The following is an 11713-nucleotide window of genomic DNA, read 5'->3' as shown; positions in this document are numbered from 1 at the left end:
TGAACTGTGATGGATACTTGCCTTCCTGGGCTCTGCTGGCCATGACTGTTGGCTGCAGAATTCAGGAACCAACCGTGGGACCTTCTGCATGAAAAACCTACACTCTGCCACTCAGCTATGCACCTTCTCTGAAAAGCTTTTGTTTTCCCTATCTTCCTTCTACCCCATCAGCAATGCTAGTATCCAGATGGCACAGACAGAATCCACAGAGATCACAGATCATTCCCTCAAAAGATTCAGTTGTTGTTCTGGCAATCATCCAGCCATGAACCCTGAGGTTCAAAAGTAAGAAAGCTGCATTACATATTCAGGCAAGTGAGCTGCTGTATTCTATTTACTCCACATCTCATCATTAGACTACTCATATATTCAGCAGACAGATTTGATACATCCAACAAACTGGTACTCTGTTGAAAGAAAGAAATCCAGGTCTGAATTGTAAGAAGGCAAAATGATGTGTGTGCGTGCTCTCAGTTCCCATAAAAGCTATGGACAATCTTTACTATTTTGTTCCTCAAGTACAATGCAGGGTTGCCCCAGAAACCTCCAAACACTTGAGTTACGCTGTACTGTTTTATGTTAAAGTGGAACCTGACATTTGTTTTGTACTTTCTATCTCATATCCCTGATGGAATAGCATGTCCTGCCCTACTTCCTCTGCTAAATAGGTCACTCTCGCCTTTACCTAAAGTTTGACTAACAGAATACAGCAGTTTCATGGAAGCAAATGCCCTCCCTGACTGGTACCCTTCAAACAGACTGTAATACAATGCCTATCATTCCCATGGAACCTTGGGGCAGATCTGGAAGGCACAGATTAAGGAAGCTTGTTGTATTAAAGTCAGATAAGGAACATGAAGAGTGCCAGATCTGGCCACCAAAAATGGCCTAGTGCCCTACCTAAGAACCTGATCCAAGATCTCCTGGCCGGTAGTGTAGCTTTGTCCTTGCTCTCAATCTGATAAACGGCAAATCGGTCTTTCAAGTGACTTCTGCCATGGTATGAATAGCAAGGGAGGATTGGGAGAGCTCTCCACACTGGGGTTTTATACTCCAGCCAAGTGAGCAATGGAAAGGTCAACTAGGAAGACTTTGCCTGTTGTTATTGACATGACTGGGGGAGAGCAAAAGAAGTTAAAAAGCCTGGTGTGATTAAGTTAATTCTCCATGTCTTTCAGTTCTTACTTAGTTCAAAGTCGGTCTCAAGTCGGTCTCAATTTGCTTAAAATGCTGAAGGAGATCTCATTCAGCAAAGGGAATATGAACCTCGCATTTATATTCAGCTGTATCAAAAAAAGCTTAAGATAACATTGCAGCATAAATTTCACAAACAGGATCTGGTGTCCTTCAAGATAAACAATAAACAATAATAAATGCTTCACCTCAGAGTAGCAACGTTCAACACACATAAAATACAATACATTTTTAGGAAAGCATCTTTTATCATATAGAAACGAATCATGCATCAAAAACTTCCTAGATACCCCCCCCCCAATATTTGGTCACATTTGCTGCAGAGTAGATCCATTTCCTTTTAAAATACTAAAGGTAGCGCTCTAGACTTTGTCATGGGTAATGCTTTCTTACAAAATTCACCTACTAAAGCTGAACTAAAATGGAGCTGAAGGGAGCTAAGGGGAAAGTTATAACCAAATTACTCAGAAAATATATTACAATATAAGAAGTAGACCAAGCTAAGACTGTAGCACAATGCACATACCTCAAAAAGTCCACTGAGTTTATCTTCCAGATATACCATTACAGCCTTAAGAATCCCCCAAACTAACTGAAATCTCAAAAGCAACCCTTCCTTTTGTATTTTTATGCTTATTTTTACATTGTTCATTAAAACTACTATCTTTATCTTTCTTTTTCAGAGTGGAGCCATATATAAAATCAGATCGAGTTAGTCTCAAAAACTTTTTAATGGGTTCCATTTTATTCAAGACAAAAAAAAATCAGACAATTTTACTTCTAAAAACAGTGGATGTAACATAAATTAGTAGGCATACAATTTAACGTTATGGACTTCTTTGTCTTCACATTCTCTTTCCTTATCATAATAGTAGAAAGTATTGTCCCTTCTTTGAAGCTTCTTCACAAATCCAGTTTCTGGCCACCTTTCCACCTGCATGCAAACAAGAAGAGGGAAACTGCCCATGTACTTTTTGAATGGCTGAGCACGCATTTATCTACAGGCCTTGCAAGTGAAACTACATATATGATGAAGAAAAGGTTATGTGTACCATACCACATATATGTGAATAGGGGACCAGGCATGCAAATGGATGCTGAGCATAGGATCCCAGCCCAATCCAAAGTTGACAATGCCAATAGAAGAAATCCAGGATTTCACAATCTCTCCTTTCCACATTCTCTGCCAAAGAGTTGGTTAGCAGCATTCCAACTAATTCTATTGGTATGGAATTCTGTTACTTTTGATTCTGTTGAACTGGGAACATTTTGAGTTTCTGGGCTCAGGTGAAGATGCTAATTTAAAGCTGGGTTTAAGCAAGAATTCTCCTATCCCAACTCCTATACAAACTGGTCAAGTACTATGATTCCTCAACAGTCTCTCTGAGTGCCCTTCCACCCCACACCCCCCGCCCTGAGTTTAAGGCATAGGGTGAGCTATGATCATTGTTTATTCAGTTGGAGTGTCCCAGTCCTGGCCTGCAGATGTATCTTCAATACCACATGAAGGTCTTTTAGATTGTGTTATTTTAATCTGCTATTTCATGCTGCTTAATGTTTTAATTTCATAGGAGTTCCTATCTGCGATGCAGGTTACAAATCCCCATAATCAAGTAATAAATTATAGTCTGCCTGTATATTAAATAGCCAACTCATTATCCGAGTGTAGAGCTTTATGCAACCCAGTAATAACTAATAATACTGACACAGGAGAATAAGCATTAGATAAAAAACAAACAAGAGGAAGGGAAACCAACACTGGAAAAAGATTGACTGTATTTTAACAAGGAATGTTAACTATTGAAAAGGAAGTTGGGACCCTGGTCTAACTTGTATTTTATTAATACTTGGGTAGATTTAATAAAATTACTTAATCTAACAAGCCATGCCATCAATCCAGTGCTAACTTCCTGATTAGATATGTCTATAAACCTTCTCATATTTGGGTCTTATTTATAAAATGACAGTTAAAATCTGTGTCTCTTCCTTTATAAAACCTTAGTTGTGTCACAAATTCTTGTAAAGGTTCAAACGATTCTAAGAATCTTGTATTACACAGTGTTTTATTGTTTTTATCAGTAGCTTCCATTCAAAAGACTTGGTGGCCACTGGTCTCAGTAAGCAATACTTTTAAGTGTTTTCAAAAGTAAATTTGAATGTTTTTCATGCTCTAAAAATCACACTGATCAGATAGGAAGAATTTGAGGATTCTATCAAATTTACCAGCATTGCAGGTTTGGCTGAAGGCAAGAACACAAAAAAGTAAAGTTTTCATTATGGTTGAAAACAGGAGGAAAAAAGCTTTTGGAGTAAGCGAAAAGGACCAACTCAGTCCTTATTTAAACCTCATCTTCAGCATTAAGTGATGGCAATTCCAGGGACTCCACTGATTGGGAAAAGAGCACCCACAAAAAATATGCTGCTTCAGAATAAAATGACCACCAGGGTGAATCTAGGTTTTCTGGAGCATTATTATATTCTCAGGAGAAAATATTTTCATTGCTCCCTCTGAATGAGGTAACAAAAACATAATCTCAGCAGCCTGATCAACCTCAAAACATCCTAATAATTGCCTCTTTGTAGGAAGACTGCCGCAGGCCCCCTCTGGAAGGAATCTCCGCCAGCAATCCTCTGGCTCAAAGCCATGTTGTGCTTACCCAGCCAGAGCATACAGGAGATGCAGCTGTAATCCCCAAATGCTCCTTTTTGTTATGTATGCAAGACCTATTGATTAGTCAAGGGTAGCATAACCCATTTGTTCTGTCCACAAATGCGTTATTCAGTATTCTTTAAGAGGCCAAGAACATCTATTTCTCACGGGTCCACTACACAAGGAATCACTTTTGCACTTTCTTATCATGATGGCTGAGATCCAATTCTTCCCAAGGCTTGGGCATAATGTAGTGGGATTCATGACTTTTGTTTCTTTGAACAGCTGATCACCATCCAACGCTGCCTGCCCATACCATGCCACCAACTGCTTCGGAAAGTTCAGAGAGATCAAAAAGTGGACTTGCTATGAGGTAGGTAGGTTGGCTGGGTTTCAGAAGCTCTGATCCAATACACAAATATACTGAATTAGCTATGCAGTCCTTTGGATCCCAGCCAATCACTGTACAAGTCATGCATTTCTTTACCCAAGTCAAGATCTGAAAAACAGTATGAGTGGTCAGATGGACACCTGCAGCCTGAATTTTTTTTTTGCCCCTCCCTCCCCCTGGACATACCAAATGTGCTTGGAAGGTGTTCCTCCTAAAATCTCCAGCAACGCCATGGCATACTTTCACCAATTTCAATGTTTTTCAATCCCTCACTTATATTTGCCACTGATGTACATATCTACATAATGGAAATCCAACTTTCCACTCTCTACTCCCACACAGCTCTCTACAACCATAAAATCACTACTCTGAAGATCAAGGAACTAACAGGAGATAACCCACCTCTCCCCTTGTGCTTCTTTCCATGGAAGCAGAGGGCAAAGAATAAACAGAGAACAGCTCTTTTGATGCCAGCACTCCAGTCCCATGAAGTAACCATGGAGTTAAGACAGGGACTATAGAGAGATGGCCAGGAGTAAAAGTTAGCTCAACTGTGTTTGCAGTCCCCCCAAATTTTTTCTATGTACATGAAATTAACATTAATGTTACTGTTATACAATTGGTTTAAAAGTTACGTATTTGTTTGATGGAATCAAGCCAGAGTTCAACCAACTCAGGGATTCCCTCCAGGCCTAAAGCAACATTTTGCTAATGCTGTTCAACTTTAACTTACAGTAATACTGAAATTGTTTATTTGCTGATTCTTTCAGAAACTAGGAGACAAGAGGGCTCTTCCACATATCTTGCTTGCCCTGGCATAAAGACAGCCCACAGTTTGTTGAGGATATGAACACACGTCACCCTCAACTGGGCCACAGCTGACTGCCAAGTCGGCCTCTGCCCGTCTTTCTTTGTTCCACTTTTAAATGTAGCGTTGTTCAGCTTCTGCCACAAGCCACATCTGTGGTAAATCTTTCTAAGGCAGGTCTATGGGTGGGCACCTAAATTCAGGAGGTCACCCAAAGCTTCTGTGGACAACCCCTCTCTGAACCCTGGCCATTGACTTTAGAGCCTTTTGCCAGAGAAAAGTCAGGGCTCTCCCACTGTGCAAAAAAACATTTCTACCACTTATTTTGCCAAACTGTTTTGGGCCAAGGGGAGGACCAAGTAGGAAAAGTGGGTCTGACTGCCAATTCTTCCAATACCCCAAAGGCCCACTCCTCCCAATGGAAGGGAGAAGGGAGGGAAGCGGATCATCTGTTGGTCAATATCTGCATTACGCAATTGACAAGGTTACTCTACCCCAATCAGGCTCTGGGCTGTTTCCATATAAGAGTAATTCATTCTGTGTTAGTTTCCAGGTTGACTGGGCTATGGAATTCACTCTCAACCTTCCCACCCAAATTCCACTAAACATATCATGTTAATAGAACAAAACTATTATTTTGTCTCTTCATGATCAACTGGCAAAACTGCAAATCTTTGTAAATTACCTGAAGACCTTTAAGGGCTATGTGATTGTTTTCAGAAGCCGTAGGCACAAGGTACAGCAAACATACAGTATCCTTCTGAAGGAATGATATCCTGTAGATCAGTTCTAAATTGATTTAAATGTTAATTTGCCAATTTTAAGGCAAGATAAAAGAGGACAGATGAAGCCATTTCAAAAACAAAACAGCATGAGAGAGTAAATCCTAATGTAATGTTTTTCTATTCGTTTGAAAACAATGTGATTATTTCCATAATAAGCCCAACTGTATGTCAATTCCAGCCAAACCAACACCAAATTATAAAGCCCTGTCATCACACATTTATGTAAAATTGTGTTTACAGGTAACAACTTTGAGATATGAACAACACATAGCTTTGCACACATTTTTTTTTCCAATAGAAGAATAAGCAAATCATTGTTCACTGCAGGCCATAAATTGTATTTCAGTGAGCGCTGAGATATAGTTCAGAAGCTAATGGACTGTAATAATTTGGCATTTCATTTAGACATAGGATTAGTATTTTATGGATCTTATGCAAGTTTATTAGGCAGCATGTCCAACATTGCTCATCAGGATTCACAGAAATCGTTTATAGGGATGCATTCCAAAATATTTGAATGGATTTTCATACACCCAATTATGTTAACAACTGGAAGGCTTCCTATCCCCACGTTAGTTAATCAAGTGCTACAATATTATGTCTTTGTTTGGAGTGCGGGACTGGGACTGGGGCAATCAGATCATAAATTGTGGACCAAAAACAATAGCTTACTGGAGATATTTAACGTTAGCAATGAAAATCTTTCTAGATAAACAGATATGCTAAAAGCAAACCTGGCCGAAAGATAGCTATGTCAGCTTTTTAAACAAACAACCATCTGGAGCCCAGCATGGTATAGTTAAGGTTCATATCCACCATTAGTACTGAAACTGACAGGTATCTTTCAGTCATTCACTCTCAGCTGAACCTACTTCACAGAATTGATGCTGAACTCTTGGAGAAAAGGTGGGATACAAACCTCATGGATGCCCAAGTTGCAAACTGTCCAACAGTGTCATGTTGCTGACAGAGCAGTACCCACCAGTGGAACACGTTGCCCATTCTCTGAAAGAAGTTTTATTTTTTTGAGGGAGGAATAAAGGGAATGTTATTAAAAGAGGAGGGTTTATTTCCTAGCTAATTTGCAATGGCAAGCTGTCCAGGGTGTGTCACAAAATCCCTTTATATCACTCTGGCACTGTGTCAGAACCTGTCACCACAAGGTTAGCCTATGTTATTGCTTACTGATAATGTGATGTCTCATGGAACTACATCCTGCCTCCTATGCTGTTCCACATCTACATCAAACCACTGACAGAGGTCATCTCAAACATGGACTGAATGAGAGTGAAAGAACTAGAATTAATAACAGGCAAGACACAGATGCTGTTAGTCAACTAACAGACTAAATTTCAGACCATTCCTGATAGGGGGACGCTCCATATGGAAGAGCAGGTCTGCAGTCTGGGAATGCCTCGTGAACCCCTTTGTCTCTGGATTCCCCATTGGCAATTTTGGGAAGCATTTGCACAATCACATCTAATATACCACCTAGAAACATTCCTGAGTCAGTCAGACCTAACAGCAGTTGCCCAGGCCTTGGCTACATCCCCACTTGACTTCTGCAATGCATTATATGTGGGCCTATCCTTTGAGGAATGTCTGAAAGCTTTTATTGGTATAAACTAGAACAGTGAGACTTCAAAGCAGTGCACAGTACTGGAGGAGTTGAATGACCTACACTAGGTACCAGTTATTTTCTGAACCCAAATGCAAGTTTAAAGCTCTAAATGGCTTGGGACTTAACTAGTGACATCACTGAATCAACATAAAAGCATTTGGCATAAGCAAACGAACTGACTGCAGGGCCATCTAGTTCAATATGAATGCATCTGGACATCAGAACCAGCAAGATACTCTCACTTTCCAAAGTCCACTTTTCGGCTGCACAGAAAAAGTATCTTCTGTGTTGTTCCTAAGCTATGAAATGTGCTCAGCCTGTTTTCTGATTTTGTCTTTCACCAGGTCTTTTCAGTCTGAATTCACTGACAGTGGTTTTAACTGTTCTTATTCAGATTTTGTGTAGTGTAGTTTGTCTTCTTAGCCATCGCAAAAGCCCTCTGAGCTAAAAGACATCATGTAAATTAAATAAATGATCATCATCCCCTCCGGTGATCAATAGTAAAAAGGAAAACAAAAGTAACGTAATGCCTAATATATGTTGCAATAGGTTTCTATTAATTATCAGACATGAATTCAGCTACTATTATTATTAGCAAAATACCCTGGAACTGGACAGCAAAGGGAAGCACATCCTGAACTCTACAAGAACTATTACCCTGCCAGATTTCCAGAAGGACATCAGGACAACAACTGGAGAGGGCAAAGGGCTGAGCGTTTGTTTCCCAGCCAGCTCTCCCTTTCCAAATGTAACACGCCTCATCGGTTACTCTAGGAAAGCAAAGTCAAAGAAAACCTGCTTAGTTAATCAGACTAAGGCCTACAATCCTGTGTGCATGTGTCTCGTACAGTATTGGTGAGTTTGGATTGCTATTATTTTTAAGTGAATTTCTCTGCAACTTTTCAGTTCCTTCAAAAATCAGGCAGCTTATTATGTAGACACACACACACACATTCACAAAATTTAAACTAAAACAACATTAGTATACTTAGAATTAAACACAGAAATCACAACGCATGCTGGTTGCCTGACAGGTAAACATACATGTGTGATAGTGGCACTTCAGTTAAGTGCTAAACGTATGACCAGGAAATGCTTTTGAGAGAAGTGTCTGTGCGAAATAGTCTTCCCCCCTCATTGGGGGTGGGGACAGCTTTTATTGGCTTAAGGATACACCGGGCACTGCAGGGCATTTGAAAGGCCCCCACCACGCCCAATGGGAACCAGAGGAGGACCCAAAAATGTGCAAGTTTAGCCATCTGGATTTATAACCGATGTTTGCCATGTTGCACAAACTGAGTTACTTATAATTTATTTGTGAAACCCTCACTAAACAAATCGTGGCTTTGTGAAATGTGAATTTTATTCCATTCTCTGATGGTGCATTTTTCACCAACGGTAGCAAATCATTCCAGGAGACAAGACAGATGAAAAAGTACCGCAAATCTAAGGAGGTTATTATACAGAATGGTGTTAATCTTTAAAATACGCAGTTCTTAAAAATTATGAAGTCTTACCACATCAACATGCTTTACTTGTTTATATTCAATTTCATCCCTGTAGCCAGCTTGCTGAAATCTGTATAGATTTTCAACTTCATCTGACCATGTTTTGGCCCGTTGTATGAACTTTGGCTTCATGCTGGCTGCTGCTCCAGAGACATCACCGCTTAATTTGCTGAAAGTGCTTTTTTAATTGCAATGACATGCATAAAAAATGGTAACAGAAGAAATGTCAGCAAAATATTCAAACAATTTACTTTCTCGAATGAATAAAATTCTTAATCAACAGGCTGTTACCCTGAAGGCCCTGCATGGTCACCACTTACGTGTCTTCAGGTCTATCTGCTTCTCTACTGAAGGACGTACCAGGCTTATCTGTCACATGTCCTTCTCCAGAGGAGAAAGATGCACAAGCTATATCCTTACTGTCCATGAACAAAGCTGAATTTTCCATAAGAGCTTCTGCAAAAACAACAAACATGATATCAGGAATATAAAAGGCAGTCTAGCTAAAAAATGCCTTAAAATCGTCATGGTTTTGCTTATGTTCATATGCAGTTTTTACTAGACCTTATTTTTTTCATTCCACTGAGGAAGAAGGTATACATAGGCTTTCTGTACTAGTTGTGAATAAATATATACTGTTGCCTGCACTTTTCATCGACCACCACCATCTGTAATTTGAAGTCATCATTTAAGCTAATTAGAGGAGACAAGTCAAGTTTAGTTATCAAAACATTAATTTGTGAATGATCTGGAATAGAAAAGATAATCCGAATATTTTACAAATTTCTTAGGACAGGTGAAAATGGTAAGGCCATCTTCAAATGGCATTACCAACAGCAATTGATTGGATGTTCATAAAAATGCTTTCTGTTAGATGAACTGGGAAAATTTCTATACATCAAATCTAGACAAACTATGGGTCACATGCAACATATAGCAACCCTAATACATATACCCATTTGCCCTTCAAAAGCCCTAAAAGGCCCCATCAAAAGTCTGAAATGTTTGGTCCCATTCACTACAATGACAGGAAATGTCAATGGCCACCCGCTCTGAGGCCTCCACATAGCTCAGAGAACGTACAGCTCTGAAACCAAAACATCCGCCACTTGGATATCTTCATTGTCAGTTCTAAGGCTGGTTGTTCTATCTGATGTCATTAGTAAACTGGAAATGGTTTCAGAAAGGGATGGCTTTGTTCCATCTTGGATGAATTATCTAATAATCCATTTCCATATCTGTGCTTCCTAAATAATTTTATTTTTATTTTATTTATGATTTCAATTTCTATGGCTGCCCACACATACAAGATTCTGGATGGCTTACACAGATTTGAAAACCAACAGTACAGTCAATCATCCTGGCCCAGTGCCTGGAGGCCCCACAAAATAGAACATTTAATACCAAAAGAACACTTTTCCCTTTCATACGTCACTTTCATATAGTGAAGGGGCTTGTGCATCCCAGTGACGCATGCCAGGATGGGGGAAGATATTTTCAATGTCTGTGTCTCCCACCTTTTCTTCTCCTCTGATCTGACCCCTCTTTTTCTTTCCTCTAGAATAGTGTTTCTCAATCTTGGCAACTTTTATGAGGTGTGGACTTCAACTTCCAGAATTATCCCAACCAGCATGGGAGGCATTTTGAGAGGTGAAGTCTACCCCTCTTAAAGTTACCCAGGTTGAGAAACATTGCTCCAGAAACACCAGGCAGCGTGCACAGCACTTCTTCCTGTAATGACCCTTCCACAACCGGGCAGGTTGGGCTGAGAGATGGGATTCCTCCCTGCGCCCACTCCCAGGTTAGATTTCCTCCAAAGGGCAGGGAGAAAGACCACAATCCACCTCCTTCAAATCAAGCAGGTCCAGAGAAGGGCCAACCTGCTAAGCTGGTGCATATCATTCCTTCAATTTAACATCCATTGTCCTCGCTCTCCTCCACAACAGCCCCGCGAGGTAGGCTGAACGGGGAGAGAGCTTTTGGCCCGAAGCCACTCTCCATGCCTGAACCCGGGTTTCTCCGCTCCTTCCACTACCGCAGAGTTTCTCAACCTTGGCCATTTTAAGAAGGGTGGACATGAACTCCCAGAATTCCCTAGCCAGCCATCTTAACACTGCCAAGATTGAGAAAAACCGCACTAACAGGTGGCCAAACACGTGCAACCCTTATTCCCGCCACGCCAGTTCAAATATCGCGATAATCCGTCACGGGAGCGGAGTTGCCACCCAAAAGGGGCGGAGCTTCTGTACCAGCCAATCACAAAGGCTGTTTCTGAGGGAAGGGAAGGTGAGGGAAACTCCTTATTTACCTATATCTCCATCCTCGATCTCCTCCCCCAGCGGGCCTGTAGCGCTTTGCTCCGCCAAAGGGGAGCTTCGCCTCACCTCACCCCACCGCCGCACGACGGTCCTGACTTACCGCCGAGAACAGTTCCTCCTCGCACGCCGCGGACAAGCCCCGCCCCCGCAGCGGTTACGCGGTTGCTGAGCAACCCCGACGTTCCGCGGCGTTGAGCCAATCGGAGCTGCGGGTGGGAAGTAGTCACCGTCTCCAGGAAGGCGGGCTCTTCGTCTCTCCTGGCCAATCAGCAGGATATAATCTCTAGGTCAAAGGAATACAGCTCCCAGAAGCTCAGGCAGGCGTGAGCAACGCTATGGAATTCTGGAAATTGTAGTCCAAAACAGTCTGGACTGCGTAGTTCCTTCATAGGTTTATCATCATTACCACTGAGGGCTTCAGGTTGGGGAAGGCCGGAT

The 11713-nt window shown here is 41.2% G+C and overlaps 1 protein-coding gene across 2 annotated transcripts; it reads right to left on the bottom strand.

The window, feature by feature from the left end:
* Positions 1–1507: 1507 nt before the first annotated feature.
* MEIG1 (meiosis/spermiogenesis associated 1) lies at positions 1508–11573 on the bottom strand. Of its 2 annotated transcripts, XM_063309103.1 has the most exons (4): positions 11376–11573; positions 9278–9413; positions 8967–9126; positions 1508–2128 (listed from the first exon to the last, which is right to left on the bottom strand). In XM_063309103.1, exons 2-4 carry the CDS (start codon positions 9403–9405, stop codon positions 2000–2002), a joined length of 417 nt encoding a protein of 138 aa, XP_063165173.1. In that variant the 5' UTR covers positions 9406–9413; positions 11376–11573; the 3' UTR covers positions 1508–1999. The 2 variants fall into 2 exon arrangements, with proteins under 2 accessions (XP_063165173.1, XP_063165172.1); XM_063309102.1 differs by lacking the exon at positions 11376–11573 and having other exon boundaries at positions 9278–9830.
* Between the last annotated feature and the right edge of the window lie 140 nt (positions 11574–11713).

Source organism: Candoia aspera, chromosome 7 (assembly GCF_035149785.1).
Source record: "Candoia aspera isolate rCanAsp1 chromosome 7, rCanAsp1.hap2, whole genome shotgun sequence".
Lineage (NCBI taxonomy): Eukaryota > Metazoa > Chordata > Lepidosauria > Squamata > Boidae > Candoia > Candoia aspera.
Note: the sequence above shows the minus strand (reverse complement) of the source record. Positions and strands in the feature narration are given on the sequence as shown.